The 18868-nt window shown below is 36.9% G+C and overlaps 1 protein-coding gene across 3 annotated transcripts in view; it reads right to left on the bottom strand.

The window, feature by feature from the left end:
- The window catches only part of csmd2 (CUB and Sushi multiple domains 2), a 359814-nt gene that overhangs the window by 78779 nt on the left and 262167 nt on the right, over nucleotides 1-18868 (bottom strand). For all 3 annotated transcript variants that reach the window (XM_046834777.1, XM_046834778.1, XM_046834780.1), the window contains exons 33-36: nucleotides 14314-14409; nucleotides 12349-12552; nucleotides 9523-9647; nucleotides 1973-2069 (exon numbers count right to left, since the gene is read on the bottom strand). In XM_046834777.1, coding sequence (XP_046690733.1) covers nucleotides 1973-2069; nucleotides 9523-9647; nucleotides 12349-12552; nucleotides 14314-14409 — 522 coding nt within the window. The remainder of the gene's footprint in view (nucleotides 1-1972; nucleotides 2070-9522; nucleotides 9648-12348; nucleotides 12553-14313; nucleotides 14410-18868) is intronic.

The raw sequence follows: 18868 nt of genomic DNA, 5'->3' as shown, positions 1-18868 counted from the left end.
TAAAAGAAAAAAAAAAAAAGAAAAATTAGACTCTCTAGTTATTCTTCATAGATTACCGAGGCTCCCTGGAACTGGTTTTAAGAACCAGTGAAGTTAATGAAAAGTGCCTGTTGCACACACACACACAGACACACACACACACACACACACACACACACACACACACACACACACACACACACACACACACACACACACACACACACACGTGCACACAATGTCAGCTTTGTGCTGTTTAAAATTCTTGTTACAATTTGTTCAGGCCAGAATAAAATCCTAACCTGAGAAAACCAAGCAGTGCCTTCAGGCTGCCTTTACCCACACAAACACACACACACACACACACACACACACACACACACACACACACACACACACACTTTATCTAAACGACAGAATGTGTGTAGAATCTGATTAGCCTCATTCTTTTCCTTCTTTTATTTTAATTGCAGATGTATTATTTACACTTGTCTCTAGGGCACTTCTAACATTTGTCCAAGGTTGTATTCAAGTTAAAAGAATAAACAAAATCTCATTTCTCATGAGACACGACAAAAAATATTCCAATCGTGTATTTCATGTACAAAAAGAATGGCTTGAGATTTTTTTTTTTACTTAATTGAATAAAGATGAAAAGTCAAACCCTTGTTAGCAAGAATGTGTCTATTTTCTGCTAAATAATAAAAAAAAATGAATTGCTGAATTTCTAATGCATTTTTGATATATTGATGCTCCTTAATGAATAAATTTTATTCATAAATGAATAGGGCATTCAGTAATGCAGTGTTTACTTGCGCTCTTCTAGTACTTTGATTTGACAATTTTTTTTTAATTCTCAAATCTGATTGGTCAGAATGTGTTGATTTCATGTTTGATGTTTGATTATTGGGGAAAACAGAAACAAAGCAAGCAAACGAGATTAGGACATAAACACTTTACAAGGACACACAAAGATGGTTTACACAGTACAGGTTACCGCACTCGAATAGCAAAGCAATAAATAAGTGGACACATGACTACACTGAAAGTGAAGGTGCATGGCAAAACAATGACAAAAAGTACTGTTTGCTGTGGGTTTGACTAAACTAGACTAGACTTAACTATGACTAAAATGTACTATGTGCCATTCAATAATACACACAAAAAAATGTAAAAATTACAATGAAACGAATAAAATAATTTAATATTAGAAAAAAACTCTTGACCACATCGCACCAGCACATTATTTATACACTGTACACCAACGTTAATGCTGTTAATCCTTTCCTAAATACACTATCTTTAATGTGTAACAATAATAATAATAATAATTAAAAAAAAAATAAAAATAATGATAATAATGATCAAAATCTTCATCATCAACATCAACATTATCATTATCATCATCATCACTGTTGTCGTTGTCATCATCCGAAGCTTTAAGTGGTCACTGCAAAGTGGTCATGACTTTATGTTAAGTGTAAGGAATATAGTCAGAAACAAACTTTCCCATCAGCCACTGCACCTAATGGGACCATGTGATATGTGACGTTTGTGATCCTGAGTCACATTCATGAGGAAAAGCTTTTATAAGAAACCCACAGCTCACCTCATTCTTTATGTCTCTTTATGTTCTTGTGTATATTCGAATGCTTACACTGTAAATGAACTTTCTTTTACTTGGAGCCGCTTCTTGAATCTTACATGACATTAAAATAAAATAAAAAATGAATAAAAAAATAAAAATGTTTGAAATAAAATGCTGGCTAAAATAGAGCTTCCTTTACAAACGATGTTGAATGACAATATAAATAAAAACATTCAAAAGAGTGTTGAATATGGCAACCTAGATTAGAAATGAAGTTATTTTAATTCAGCTTTAGAGCATCAACAGAATAATAATAATAAAAATAAACTAAAAAAACATGAAAGAATCGACAGTTATTGAGCACGGCAGTAATAAAAAAGACAGCATGCTGAAGGAGCAGCCCACCTGAGAAACTCCCCAGCATGGCATCAGTGTTGTCTCCTCCATCAAACACCTCCAGCGAGTCCCAGTTCTGTTCAGTCACAAAGCTGATCACCTGAATCTGCCAGAGACAATAGAGAACTCACTCAGGTTCCTTTAGCATGGAGCATCAGCTAATTGGAAGGGTGACTCACATTTCTCGGCATGGAGCAGGAAGAGTTTGGGGAGAAATGACAGACAGATAGCTTTAAAACCGCATACTGGGTGCTCTTGAAATCTAAAAACAGATTCCATTCTCCTTCCTGCATTGCATAACCTCAAAAGAAGCATTTTCCTTCACTGAATTGTCAGTGTGCAGCCCAGTAAGAATTTTACCAGGTATCTATTTTTACCTAATCTTAAAAATGATGGAAATGAAATGGACAGTCATGGACTGGCATTGCTGTGACGTTCTCTGCGATATTGTCATGTTTCATAAGTCTGGAGTAAAATGCTATGTATATTTGTGCTAGTCAATTGAGTAGCTTTAAAACTCTGAAGAGGGTTCTATATGCAGGGATTTTCCAGGCTTCTTCCTTTTCAAAATGTATGATTTTTCCAAACATCTACTGTCTGGACAAAATATATTTGGACACCTGACTTTTTTTTAAGCCATATGTGGTTCTCCCCAAACAACAAAATAGGAGGCACACAATTGCATAGGATGCTTTTGGATGTGGTAGCATTAAATGTCCCCTTCAACTGACCTAGGAGATCCAGACACAAAGCAAGTTCAATGAAGCTTTGGTTTTACATGGGTTGGGATGGAGGATCTTGGGTGGTCTGCTATAGAGCTCTGATCTCATCCCTACTGAAAACCTTTGGGATGAATTGGAACACTGACTGCACCCCAGGTCTCCTCACCTCACCTACATCACTACCTGACTTTACTAATACCCTTGCAGCTAAATAAGCACAAATCTCCACAATCACACTTAAAAATATGGTGGAATATTCCCAGAAGATTGGAGGTTATTATACCAGCAAATAGGGAAATGACTATTTATTTAATGTATTATTATTATTGAATTTTTATTATCATCATTATTCTTATTAATAACAAAGATTCTACATAAATTTAGCTTTCATGTTAGATACTGTTTAAAATCTTGTTGAGACCTCTGAGTACACAGTAGTATAGAAGCAAAAAAATACACTGCCCCAACTAAACAACAAGCATGACAAATTAAATATATATATAAAAAGTAAACATTAAGCAAATAAATAAATAATGTGTCTTTTAAACCTTTTTTAAACATTTTTATTTTATTTTTTTTACAAATGACTCTATTTTCTAGTTTATTTTTGGGCTACTCATTACAAATGCCCTTGCTTAATAATTTTTCTGAATTATGGCTGTCACTGTCGTTAATAGTATTACTAAACATTTAAAAACGTGTTATCATCATCCTGAACTCTATGCAAGGCTTACCATTTCTACATTTTAGCTGTTTTTCTGATCCCACTCAATCTGCACATTAACTGCTCAGACATTTGAGTCTGTCTGATCTTTTTGTGTATTAAATACGGCTTAAAATATGCAAGTGTTATTACATGCCTTGAAAGACATTTAAATTAACACAAAAAGTCAGACAGGGAGGCAAACTTTGGAGGTTATTAATAAAAACAACTGTTGACATGGTCTTATAGACTCCTAGACTGGCTGCTCTAAGGCAGGGATCTTCAACCTTTTGCACAACATGGACCAGTTTAGAAAATATTGTTGTGGACCAGCTTGTGTGTTTTTTTTTAAATAATAATACAATATATATACACAATATATATACACACAATAATATATTATATTATATATATATATTTTACACATTGCACAGTGGTGTTTGGAGCATGTTACATGGTTATAGAGATACGAGCATATACTACAGGACTTATTTTCTATTAAAGATTGTTTTTCCCCTTTTTTTTGCTCACTAGCTGTCTCTTGGTTATCACCATTTTTTGTTTTTTGTTGTTTTTTTTTACCTCATGCACTAAAGATATTTTTGAGAATATTTAACACTAATAATTAGCTGAACCAGTTGCCAGTTTGGAAATGATGTTTTCAAAAGTTAGGCTGTATGTAAATTAGTATTACATGATATTAAATCTGTAAGAAAGTCTATATGTTTTGTTTATCTGCTGCAAATACAAAATTCCACACAAATATAATCGGTCTTTAGAACTGTATATAGGTACAGGAAGTTCTCAGGTCTTTTGAAATTGCTTCAACATTCGTTCTGTGTGATGCACGGTATCGCATTGAAATATACTGAACTGTACCGTGTTGCCTTTATTTTGAAGACCTAGAGGACATGGTGTGCAAAGACTTTGCTTTAATAAATAGGTACATAACTACCACTTAATAAGTGCTCTCGTATTTTGACAGTGTTTCAAAGAAAAATGTACCTTTCGTCCGGCACAGCGCTGGACCAAATATTTACTAAATGCACAGTAGCTGTAGTTTGTTGTTGTTTTAAGGCTGTATCTCTCCTTTACACAGGAATATGTGAGCAAGTAACAGTTGCACAATATAGATAATCCAGGCAAGGGAGTAAATGTTTTGTGAAGGGGATAAATGAGTCCACTAGCTGCCAAAAAAGATCAGAAAACATTTTATAGCCAAACTGAAGGTGCCACAGAGGCAATACTGGGCAGAGTTATGAAGCATGACAGCAAGTATTAAGGGCTTTAGAGATATTGGTTGAAATCCTAGAATGAAGGACATCTGTACCTTATCTGGGAGATTTTACACATTCATAACCTGCACGAAAGTAAAAAGAGAAAAAAAATGACAGTAGAAAATAAGAAAAAGAATCTGAAATATAGCTTTGCAGTATGAAATTGCTAAATGGAGACGGACTTATTTATTATTTTCTGCAAGTGCGGTCAATTCTAAAAAAAATTCATGAAGAGAGCAACTGATTGACATTTTGGACACTAAAATGTCTACTGAGCTACTTCATACCATTTATCAACCGGTGACTACCTAACTAAACTATTCTGTTTTTGACTTTACCTTCAATTCCCAGAAATGAAGACAACCTACATTGTTAACTACTGGGAACTACAACCATGTGACTTTTTCATGTTCACTTGATTACTGCTCACAAACCTGGACTCGCTCACCTTTACAGCAACACTCACAGTTTGAAGGGTTCTCAGATCACAGGCACACACAATACAAAGTATGTGCTCTGTGTCAGTGTCTTAACCAAGTCTTTACAATTAATAAAACCACTTTCCAAGTCTTTTGCCCTCAACACAGGCATAGGTGTAAAAAGTTACTTTACAAAATCAAATTCAGCTGTAACTGTAAAATATTATATATGCATTTTCATAGGGAAGTGTTTGCAAAGCATGTTACCCTTAAGTGGTTTAATTTACACAAGTGTTGTTAAAATGATGGACTGGGACTACAGCCACTACACCTTCACCCACACCTGGATCACAATGCCTGTAATTAGCCCTTGTATATAAGATACACCCTTTATAGCACGCTTTGTATTATGGTTGTTGTTCTATGCTTGTTGATGGGTCATGCTGTAGGTTTTTTGTGTTTGTTTTCTTCTAATGTTTTAGAATTAGAATAAATAAAGCTTTATTGCCAAGTATATTTGCACTTACAAGGAATTTGTTTTGGTAACAAGCTTCAAGTTGCACATTTTTTAAATAATAAAATTAAAAATAATAAAAAAGTGTTATTGCACATTTTTATTAAGAAAAATAAATAAGAAGCAATATCGCACAGAAAGTACAAAAGAAAAATAGTGAAGTGGTATTGCACATATTTTTATTTTATTGCACAATGGGGAGAGCATCTAAGTGTTTATGAGGTAAATTGCCTGGGGGAAGAAACTTGTCTTGTGCCTGGCTGTCCTGGTGCTTAGTGCTCTGTAGCATTGGCCAGACAGCAAAAGTTCAAAAAAGGCATATGGCTTGGGTCTGAGGGATCCAGAGTGATTTTCTGAGCCCTTATTTCATTTTGGAGGTATACAGTTATTATAGACTGGGCAGGGGGGCACCAATAGTACTTTCAGTTGTTCGAACCATACTCTCTAGTCTTCTGATGTCTAATTGTGTGATCTAAACCAGGCAGTTATCGAAGTAACAGGAATTACATCCACTGTTGGGCCTTTTTAACAATGGTGTCGATTGTCCCACTTCATGCCCTAAGAAATGTTGGTGTCAGGAACCTGAATGACTTCACTGCTGCCACAGTGCTGTTCATAATGGTAAATGGGGGGAGTGCGAGGAGTTTCCTGAAATCCACAATCATCTCTAATGTTTCATATTGTTGTGTCTGCACCAGGCAGCCATCTGCTAAACCTTGCTTTGTGTGAAGACTTATCATTGTCTTGATAAGGTAGATAACTGCAGTGTCATCTGCAAGGTTCAGGAGCGTGACAGAGGGGTAAACAGAAAGGCAGTCTTGCTTCAATGCGGCACATTCCACAGAGATGGCCCTTTTGGCTGTCTCTGAGAAACTACATGCTGCTCCATCAGCCAAACTGTCATCTGTGCTCATCCTCCTTGACCTTTCAGCTGCTTTCAAGCTTTCAACACAGTCAACCACAAGACTCTCTTGTCTACCCTTAGGAGCCTCTGCATCCATGGAGCAGCTTGGGAATGGTTTTGCTTCCTACCTGGAAGGTTGCTTATACCAAATAACATGGAGGGGTTCCACATCTGCCCATGCAGACTCTCCACTGGTGTCCCACAAGGCTCAGTGCTTGGTCCTCTTCTTTTCTCCCTCTATACTCACTGTCTTGGTAAAGTTATATCCTTACATGGATTTTCTGACCTCTGCTATGCTGATGACACTCAACTCATCTTTTCCCCCTCAGATACCACAGCTTCTGCTCGGATCTCGGTATGCTTGGCGGACATATTTTTGTGGTTAAGTGCTCATCAACTAAAACTCAACCCACTCTTCATAACTCTCTGCTCTCCCCTTCAGGCACTGCTCACAACCTTGGGGTAACTATGGACAATCAACTGTCCTTCACCTCACATATTGCTAATGTGGCTAGTTCCTGTCGATTCCTTCTCTACAACATCCAAAGGATTTGACCATTTTTGTCCACACAGACTGCTCAGGTGCTTGTTTAGTCTCGTGTCAGTTGAGACTGGGTTACTGCAACTCTGTTACTCTGAACGCTATTCGTCCACTGCAAATGACCCAAAACATCACTCAACACATCACTCCTGGCACTGCACCACGCTGCCTGAGATCTTCTAGCACTGTTCGACTCGTACCACCCTCTCTCAGGGAAATAGGTAAGTATACTTCAAGGCTCTTCTATGTTCTCGCACCAAGATGACAACTTCTCCTAGATGTCCAAAGAGTCTATCTTCAAGCGACGGGTTAAGACCCACCTCTTCCTGAAACACTTAAACTAACACTTTCTAATTTTTACTTTGTTTATGAAAAACAAAACTTTAATAAACAAATAAACAGCTGCAGACTGATTCATCTTAAGTTTGTAATTTACTATTCCAGTGTAGATTTATTCACTGATAATATGGCTGTTTGACATGAATTTCCAGTCTCACTACCTGTCGCCTACTTGTCAGAAAGCTGGTGATCCACTAACAGGTAGAGCTAGGAATGGAGAGCTGGGTTAGTTTGGTCTGGAGGAGTGTTGGAATTAAGGTATTAAAGGCAGAACTGGAAGTTCACAAACAGGATTCCCACATAAGTCACATTTGTTCCGATGTTGCAGGGTATAGGGCAATCCCAAGATCACATCATCCACAGACCTGTTTGCTCGGTAAGCAAACTGCAGGGGGTCTAGCAATGGTCTGTTTATGTCCTTCAGATAAGCTAACATCAGTCCCTCAAATGACTTCATGATCACAGATGTTAGGGCAATCGCTCTGTAGTCGTTAAGTCTAGTGTTTTTTGGTTTCTTTGGAATGGGGATGATGGTGGATTGTTTGAAACAGGCAGGCACTTCACACAGTTTCAGTAATCTGTCAAAGATCTGTGAAAAGATGGATGCCAGCATGTCTGCAACGGTTTTTAGACAGGCTGGTGAAACGACGTCTGGCCCTGGTGATTTCCTGCCTTTATGTTTCCTGAAGACCTGACACACATCATTTTCACTGATCTGAAGTACAGGAGGGGGGAAGAGTCGAGCTGTTGAAGATGTTGATGGTTAAATGGTGAAATGTTCAGGATGGGTGTGAGTTGGGAGACCGGGAGTTTCAAATCTGCAGCAAAACTCATTCAGGTCATTTAACAGTTGATTCCCTACAGAGCTGGGGGATGGTGTCTTTTAGCTTGAGATGTCTCTCAAACCTTTCCACATTGAAGAAGGGTCATTGGCTGAAAACTGATTTTACAGCTTTTTAGAGTAGTACCTCGTAGCTATGCTGATCTCCTTTGTCAGTGTGTTCCTGCCCTGATTGTACAAGATTCTGTCCCCATTTCTGTGGACATCCTCTTTTGAAACATGGCTTATCATTGTTGTATGTTAAATAATTCCTGGAAGGAATATCCTAACAGAGACTGACATGTTACAGAGTCTGTGAGCTCATTCAGATCAGAGACAGCAGCTTCAAAAACACTCCAAACAGGTTTGTAATGTCTGCTCTGTTTCATTTACAGTCCTTACTACAGATTCAAGTTTTTGCCTGTATGTAGTGAGAGGATGAACCAGGCTGTGGTCAGAGATTCCTAAAGCAGCTCTGTAGACGAAGTGATATGCATCCTTTATTATGGTGTAGTGTTGTGCTTTGTTAATATGGTCAGTGTTTTATGTTGGCACAATTAAATTCAATTGATATTGTTTTATTTGCATAGTGCTTTTAATAATAAAACGTGTCCCAAATCAGCTTTACAGAATAAAATCCATTGCGATTTATTGTGCATCTATTTATCCTCGTGTAACAAGACAGGTGCTAGTAATGTATCAGTAAACCCTGGTTTAGGCTTCGTAAACTGTGCCACTCTTATATAACTAAATATGAATACATTATTTTGTTTGAATATGTGTTTTAAATGGAAACACATAGAGACATGAATTGCAGATGCACTTTTCAGTCTTTTTACACTATAATTGCCAGCTTGTGAAATTGTATTATTTGAGAATTGTATTACTGACTGAAAGGTCATGGGTTTGAATCAGCACCACATTTTGCCATGTTGTGAACGTATATGAAGGGATTATTCATTATTCATATTCAATTAGGGATTCAGACAACAGCCATCAAATACTTGTCCTGCATGGTTTTGAAGAGATGTGCAAATATGTTTTTGTGGTATTGGACACAGAGAAGAGATTATTCTTTACACCATAGGCTTTAGATTTATAGGTCTTTTCCCATTAAAGTAGATAGGAACCTTGTCTTGTATGACTGGAAATAACGGCTAGGGAGCGTTGCCAAGATGGCTGCTGATTGGACAAATCAAAATGGACCACATCTTTCACACTCAAAGCTGAGATACGAATATATTTGAGTTTGACTAGAGCTATCATTCACTTTTTTCGATTGAAAGTCAGAGATGTATTGTGCTTTGTGGAGGAATCTACCTGTATCCCCGATCCCTCAGGCACGGTGATTTTCCACACACAGCTCAGGCTGTTTAGGTAGGGCTCAGGGTAACCAGGAGACAGAATGGTGCCTGTGCGCTGGGTCAGATTTCCTCCACAGGGAACTGAAAAACAACAAAAAAGTCATTATAAGTAAATGTGGAAATAACACCCAGGTACTGGCTTCTCTGCTGGAGCTCCCATGGCCAAACATCTGGCAGCTGCAGTGGAGCGCAGAGGCAAGCATCTGTAGTGTCTGTTTTAGGACTGTGTGTGCAGATCAGTGCACAACGTACCTGCAGCGGCACCTGCACAGCCGTGTGTGTTAGTGTTTGTGTGTGTGTATGTAAAGTGTGTGCAATGTGCTGGAGGCCATGGCAAGCTTGTTAGGCAAGCAGGGGAAGGTGTGTGAGACAAGCTTGTCTCAGGAGGAGAACCCTCAAGCCTATTTACCTTCACTCCTCTCCCAGAGTGCCACAGAGAAAAAGTGTGCCAGATACAATGGACCATTTCAAATTTGCACGCATCACACACTGATCCAAAATTGAAAAAATAAATAATAATACACTTATATACTAGTAATAGTTTTTCAAGGCCGAAAATTCTTTTTTTTGGTCACAGGCCATTAGGCTTGTGAATGATATCCATCCGCTGCCTTTCCCCTGATCACTGTATACACAGATTACTCTCTGATATATATATACTCTCAATATAAACATGTCTACAGTTTCTCTGCAGGACTTTGCAGATGCATGTCCAAATGTTAACACTGCATTCTGTACACTAATTATACACCAATTAGGCATAGTTATGACCGGTGAGTGAATAACACTGATGATCTCCTCATCATGGCACCTGTTAGTGAAAGTGAATATTTTGTCCTCAAAGATGATGTGTTTAAAGCTGGAAAAATGGGCAAGCGTAAGGATTTCAGTGAGTTTGACAAGGGGCCAAATTGATGTCTAGACGACCTGTGGGCTGTTCCCAGTCTGCAGTGGTCAGTATCTATCAAAAGTGATCCAAGAAAGGAACAGTGGTGAACCGGTGACAGGGTCATGGGCTGCTGAGGCTCACTGATGCATTGATCCAACAGACGAGCTACTGCAACTAAAATTGCTGAAGAAGTTAGTGCTGTTAATGCTAGATGGGTCAGGACATGCTTTTGCACTATAGTAACATTGTAAACTTGCGTTTTTACGTCGTTTTTCCCTTTTGTTGTCATAATTTATGTCATCGGCTGTTGGGAGGATTCACATAGTAGGAATTTAATTGTATGGTGTAACAGACTGCTTCCTGTACGTTTGCAAATAAACTCTTGAATCTTGAAAACGGTTGATATGTTTTATATTTATATTGTTGTACATACTCTGGTTTATACTGTAAACGTATATACTTTAGAACATGGAGCAACCTTAGTACTTAATCCAAAGAAAAAAGAACTTTACACACCAAAATTTCTAACTATTTCATGCGATTCTATAACTTTGCTCAGTGGCAACCTCATTATTAAGATGAGGACATTTAATAATGCATGATGCTGCAATGGCAGTGCAACAATCTAAATTATTAGTTATGACAACTTCTAAGATCTTCTTTTAAAACAGACTTATTAAAAAGCTTCATTAAATATTTAATTCAGTCAAAGTGCATAAACGTCGTTCTGATTGATCTCGGCCTGGATCTTTTGTATGTCACATTTGTCACTTGATTTTCTTATTAGATATTTTTATATTCATGATCATATAACATACTGTAACATGGTGGATATAAAATGCATACTTTTAGTGTGAGTAATGTGTTCAAAATCTAAATTGGGGTGGGGGTGGGGCAGGACTTGCTGGAGAAGAATGTATTCAAAGAAGTGTGGTTTTAGATGTGAGAGAAGTAAATCCTTGTTCAGTACTTACTATATAGACACGTCTTGCTGTTGTTCTTATTTTTCAATTTTAGATTCAGGATCTGATTCTAGATCAGATATGTACGGCTAGATCCGATTGTTAGCCATAGTTTATTTAAGACTAGTAGATTTTTTTCCTGTATTATTTTAGCGATGTCACAGCTTGTAGGCGATCTCTACTCAAAAGCTGCTCGTGACTGTTTAGCTCCGCCCGGAGCTCGGCTGTTTACAGAGAGAAGGCTGTATCTTTTATATATGAATCTGTCAAAACTAAAGACTCTTAAGAGATATAAAGGATGCAAAACGACTCTATATGTATTCAAGATGAAAATAAGATTGGCCGAAACTGTGTTATGTTCACAAAAAAAGAACAGTCTGTTTTTTGTTTTTTTTTTACAGAAAAAAATCTTATTCAAGCTACTTAGTCTCCAAATCAGTGCGCATATTATAGATATCGTCTACATAAACTACATGGCCTTATGGTCGCAGTATCTATCGAGATGCTCTGTATTCTTAACATGAGTGACAGATTAGTAAAAAAATGAATGGTACGGATGCCTTCTGGTACAGTTTGGCTGATGCACAACTTCCATATATTGCAAAAATATGTGCTGACCTAAAATCCCTGCGACCACTTTAAAGAATGTAAGATCATTAGATCCATAGCGTATAAAAGTTACACAGTGACAGTAGCATGGACACAAGTTGAAAGTGATGTAGACTTGCTGAGTATCCTATGCAGACAAAATCTGCAAGGTCAAGAAATACGAGTGATATAAAGAGTATACATTAAACATGGTGCTGCGTTTTCAACAGACAAAACATACTGTACACTCAGCAGGACTCCGAACTCTGAGTGCTAGTGCCTGGGGCAGTACATGTGTGCAGTCAAGATAAAACCACTGCTAGCCTCAGGAGTGTTTTCTCACCTATGCAGCTGGGGATGGTGGTGTTCCACTGTGCCAGGGCATTAGGAACTGTCAGGCACTCGATGGCACTGGGGCCTTCCAGCACATAGCCTGCGTTACATTCAAACCGCACCACGGCTCCTACAGCGAAGTTGTTCCCTGTGCGTCTGCCGTGCCTGGGCTCTGGGACCGAGCTGCACTGAGTGGCACTGGTTCTTGGGACGGCTACAAGAAACAACAACAAAAAAAGAATTAAATAGTACATAACATAAATTGAAGAAATAAACAAATCAATCCTTGACATACAGTAGTATGTATAATATATATTTATATACATATATAAAATTCCTGAACTTATTTATATACTTAATTTAATTTATATTTTTATCTTGGGTGTTTGACCGGCAAATTTCACATTTTCTATATCTTCTGAATTATTCACTCTGATTGGCCAGAAGGTGTCATTCATTTCCTATGACAGCAGCTCACACTGTACAAAGCTGCAGTAATTCAAATCAGGCTAGATTTAATTCCCATACCAATTTTAATATCTTTTATTTTACATAGTAACAGCACACACAGGGACATTATTGGTACAAATTATACATAATATGGTGTTGAACAAATTGCACAATTTTTATCCTTATATTTAGAGGTATATTTGTTACTAGGATGTTTGAAATAGGAACATTTTTAGTGTAAAACACTTACTGGTTTCTCAGTAAGATGCCATGAGGCTTATGTTTGTTTTATTCCCTTTAAAAGAGCAAAAATCAGGATATTGATGGACATACTGTAAAATAAGGAAACTTGTTTCACAGACATTCCACAACAATTAATATAATTAGTAAAGGAAGAAAAAATAAAATGTTTTGTCTCTTATTAATACAAACTGTGAGCTTTGATATAATACTGATACATAAATCCATTTCTTGCTGCTGAATTAATTTTTGTAAAAGCACACTTGAGAATGTCTTTTTGATGCTGACCAGATTTATTCTTTTTGATCTGTATATTTCTGAACAAGCACAGATATTACACGGTTTACTGCAATAAAATTTAGATGGATTTAAAGCTCTTCCACTAGATATGGCCAAAAGTTTGTAAACACCTAACCATTCCACAATGATCCCCTATTTGCTGTCATAATATCTTCCACTCTTCTGGGAAGATGCTCCACTGGACTTTTGGGTGTTTTTGTGATCATTTACCCACAAGGGTGTAAGTAAAATCAGGTAGGGATGTGAGGTGAGGAGGCCTGGGATGCAGTCAGAGTTCCAGAGTCCCAAAGGTGTTTTATAGGATTAAAAGCTCTATAGCAGATCACTGAAGATTTGACCTGTAGATCGAAACCATGTAAATCTTCATGGAGCTCGCTTTGTGCACAGGGGCATTTCCATGCTGGAAAAGGGTTTTTGTCTTCTAGTTGAAGTGAAGTGAAATGTAATACTACAGCATCCAGAGATACAATTATCTAACTTTAACATTGCGGTAACAGTTCGAGGAAGAATCACATATTGCTGGAAAAAAACATGTATCCCAGTGGTGTAGATCTATTCAACTAGATATGGAATTAAAAACTAACATTTTTTCTTGCTCTTTATATATTTTATACATTTTTTATATTTCGATATATTGTTAAAACAGATGAAGGTGCAGGACTGCAGCACAGTGAAAACGAGAAGAATACTCTAATACCATCTCAGTTCGTAAAAGCCAGGTCATCTGTTGTAGAGATAGAAAGATTGTGGAGCCATGCTGCGAGGGAATCCCAAAGCAGCCACTACATTCACTGTGTCATTTGTTAACGTGTGTGTGTGTGTGTGTGTGCTTATGTTGGTAAGAGCATGTTTAAATTATTCAACTTTCTCCCCCACATTGGAGTCTGCAGTCCTAAAAATGGATGATGATGAGACTCTCCAGCCTCTGGGTGGTGGATGTGATAAAGCAACAACACAAACAGCAGCCAAAACTCCACATCACTACCTTGGTAGACGAGGTGAAAGCCTCTGGATGAAGAGTGTCCTTTCGAAGTGAAGCGGATTAGGATCTGGTTGGTGGTGGCCAGTGGCAGCGACTCACCTGCATAAGAAGTAATAGTTTAGTAATAGTAAAGAGTCACAGCCATCAGTGTGTCTTTAATGGTGAATGCTGAATTTAAACGTCTAAAGCCCATATGAGGATGTGTATAATACTGTATATTAAAACAGAGCTACTCATATATTCATACTGATTAAATATTTTCTATCTATCTATCTATCTATCTATCTATCTATCTATCTATCTATCTATCTATCTATCTATCTATCTATCTATCTATCTATCTATATGTGTATACTGTACAGTGTTGTGAAAACACATTGTCCTCCTGATTTGTCAAACTTACTACGTTTAGGGGCGGTTACTTTTTCTTATAGGGCCAAGAAGGTATAGACATTTAAATTTAAATCTGTCATTTAAATCTGAAATCTATGCAAAACAACAATAAAAAAAATTCCAGAAAAGGGGCGCATACTTTTTTTCACAGCTCTGTATAATGTAATTTTTATTATTTGGCCAAAATATTTCTCAAAAATTGTCCTTTTTTTTGCTAGAATTCAGCCACAACAGCATCCACCCACCGCACATTATTGCCTTTTTTATTTTTTGATTAATCATATCAAGGATTCAAACTGTTGTGAAATCATCAGGGCTCAAGTACAAAACCTGCTATGAGCTATTTACATCCGATTTAGCAAAAAGCTATAATTTGATGAAGGGGAAAAAAAGACTGTGAATCGAAGCAAAGAAACCAAATACAATAATAATTATATGATTTAGCTTGGGTAAACAAATCACCTTCACTATAACAGTTTCAAACCCCTAAAAGAGCTTCTCTTCAATCTAGCAGCGGATCATATTTCCTTGCCATGAAATCTATTTCCTGTGGCTGAGGAAATCTTTTTGGACACAAATTTATGCATTATATCTTTCATCCTTACATCTTTTCATCCCTACTCTCTCCATCCTACCTGTGTATCTCATTAATTAGCATAAGCTTCGTGTTTCAAAACGGGTGTGCGTGTGTATGTGAGAGCATGAGATGGGTGGAAAGAGAATCGATGTCTACCTGCAGTTCCCTGAATTTTGCTGAGCCCCAGATTTATTATTGGCAGGCAGATCAGAGAGGAGAACTTGACACGCCATGTACAGTCATGGCTTGTGTTAGGTTACACCAGCACCACCATCTAAGCCTGGGGCATGCTGGCTAGTTATTAGAACATGGAGTTATGAGCAGCTGTCAGACTGGCAGCTAATAATCTGGAGTGGAGCAAGGTGTAGAGAAGCCCTGACTGCTTATTTATTTACACCCGCAGCTTATTTCCACCATCCTACTATTATCATCGATGCTGCTAGAATGCTACACACAACGAAATTCTGTTGTGTGAAGAACTTTAATGGCTTGGCAGTAATGCCATCTTGGGTGAAGGCTCCTTCCTGTACTTCAGTACTTCATATTTACTTAGAAAATGTAGCATTTAATACATTGTGCTGTGTTTCTTTTTTTTTATTATAGATATGTTAAGCTGCCTGACAAGTGACTGCTGAAATAGCTGTCAATGATGCCAGTATTTGATTTTTTTTGATATTCAACCAATATATGAGAGCTTGCTGAAATATTGTCTTCACTTTCAACCTTTCACTTTCGATTTTTCATAATGTTCAAACGCTACACATGTCTATGGCACAGTCTTTTTCTCTACCCGAGATATCCAGAGTCAATGTGCAGGTTATGTTCTTTAAAATAGATCGCATGAGATCTAGCAGGAACTTACACTTACAGGCTACATGTGACTAAGGACAGGAGGAATTTGAGAAAATCAGCCACAATGCGCAAAGAGTGTGTCATGCTCTGACGCACAATGTGTGTCAGTGTTGACGCTAACAAGCAGAGGTGGCAAAAGTACACACATCTATCACTTAAGTAGAAGTTCAGATATTCATGTTTTAAAATAGTCTGGTAAAAGTTGAAGCACTGATTACACATTTTTACTTAAGTTAAAGTAAAGAGGTTTGGGCTCTGACATGTACTTAAGTAAAAAGCCATTACTACTACCTGTTTTAGAGTCACGCTGGTAACTAGACCTCACATCATATTAATATTAGGGCTGTCAATCGATTAAAATGTTTGATCGCAACTTAATCGCACATTTCTATCTGTTCTAAATGTACCATATATTAATACTTTTTTTTTAATACACTAAGCAACATGGACATGGACAAATATGGATGATTTATGCAAATGTATGTATATTATTAGTGGAACCAAACTCAACATAGAGCTTGAAGGCAAAAAAAAAGTCAAGGTTTTAAAGTAATTATGATGGTTTAAATTACATACGAAACTTTTGCTATGTTTCCACACGGACGGTTAATGAGGTGATACCAAAAAAAGCTGTACCTCTTCTAACTTTCATACCGATTACATAATCAGAGAATATTTGTTTTTTATGTGAACTGCTTTATGTAAAAGACATTTCGAGCTTTTCAACACAAATTTTTTATGTTTGTAAGGCAAGTATTCACTGAGATTCAGGTAATTTTATTTACACGACAGAGAGGGCACCATACCCATTCCCATTGTTTTACAAAACCACAGCGTTTTGTTGTTATTATGAGTGTATACACATAAACGTAGATTCTACAGATAAAAATGATATATTTTTCTTCTCTGTATGAACAAAAAAAGACAGTAATTTATGTTTACTTTGGCGTTATGAGGAAAAAACCCCACAAAACGCGCCGATGCGTTTGACGACCCCAGAGGGTTAATTGTGCGAATCATGGCAAATTTTGCCACTGATTTGAGACTTGGCGCATCAAAAAACAAATGTTTACTAATTAAACTTTTTTTTCGGTGGAGTTTATTTATTTATATTTAGTCAAGAAAGGATGTCATGAATAAATCTATGTTGCGATGAAAGTTTTGATTCCACCTCTTTTATATTTATTTATTTATTTATTTATTTTTTAATAAAAATGGTCAAACAGAAATGCGCGCTGCAATGATAGCGTGCTAATACAATTTAGTGCCGTTAAAATGAATTCGCGTTTGAATTTTGACAGCCCTAATTAATATATTAATACAAAAAATTAATTTTAAATGATGTTACCTAATTAATATGTCCAGGCTGAACATATAGACCATATAGAACACAAGCAAAGGAAAGATGATAATGATAAGGTGATCTGTTCTCAGTCATGTTTACATCACTGACTCCCTCTGTCATATCCACGTTAACCCCATAATTCTTGCCTTCTGCCACGCTCATTGTACGATTCATAAACTAGAATACGTCTGTGGTGTGTGAGAGCCAGGAAATTATACACCAGCGGTAGATTGAAATAGCCATGCAATGACAGAAAGCAGTTGATGGGCTGAAATTGGTGCAGTGAGAAGAAAAGAATATTGACTATTTCACCAAATTAATAGATTAAAACTAAAGTAACGAGTCTGTTTAGAAAATGTAAGAAGTAGAAAGTCCAGATATTCGGTAAAGATGTTATGAATAATAGTAAAATGTTGTCTGAAAAATAAACAGTAAAGTACTAATACCAGAAAAATCAGATTAAGTTCAGTAACGAAGCATTTGTACTTTGTTACTTCACCTCTGCTAACAAGGTACTGTCAATTTTTTTCCTAAAGTAATAGCTTTCTGTATTTAACTCTGCCTTGCTTAACTCTGACTTTATGAGTCATTAAGTCTGCTATGTTAAATACAGAAACTCAGTGTTTTCCTCCTCTCGGCTACAGTGCACTCCAATAATTAGGAATGTGCACACAGTTATTGCTGCTGGTAAAAAAGTCCCAGACAGAGTAAAGTTTAACAGGCTGTTTTCAATTATTTAAAAACCCAATGAAACCAGTTGAAAACAGAACCAGGGTTTCATAGAAATATTAAATATATACAAGCTTGTGAAGTGTCACTGACTTTTTTTCGATCTTTAAACATTTTATTATATGTGTGACTGACAAAACAGAAAAAACATTTACATTTGTGACATGTGAAAAATGTCCTTATCCTTATCTCCAAAATTCAATTATACAACTGAGCAGGTGAGGGTTAACGCTCAGGGGCCTGAAGTGGCAGCTTCTGATCAGAAGTTGAACATCTTAACCACTGAGCTACCACTTTCCTAGATGCAATGCACAGGCCAGATATTCTGACCCAAAATATTTCAATGAATTGCACTAATATTCTTTATATCCATAATATTTTTTTTCAGACTTTATTTTTTGAGATTCAGACGTTTTATCTCTCAATTCCGAATTAATTTCTTGCAATTCAGACTTTTTTCTCTTGCAATTCCGACATTATTTCTCACAATTCCAACTTTTTTTCATCGCAATTACAACTTTTTTTTTTTTTTTTTTACAAACTTGACTCTATTTCTGCCAATTTTCAGTTTGTTTCTTGCAATTCCAACTTTATTATGGCAAACTTTTTCTATTTTAATCTGGCGAAAATGGGATCCTGTTGGTTTCTTCTTCTTTTTAATG

The sequence above is a fragment of the Silurus meridionalis genome, chromosome 22 (assembly GCF_014805685.1).
Source record: "Silurus meridionalis isolate SWU-2019-XX chromosome 22, ASM1480568v1, whole genome shotgun sequence".
Taxonomy (NCBI): domain Eukaryota; kingdom Metazoa; phylum Chordata; class Actinopteri; order Siluriformes; family Siluridae; genus Silurus; species Silurus meridionalis.
Note: the sequence above shows the minus strand (reverse complement) of the source record. Positions and strands in the feature narration are given on the sequence as shown.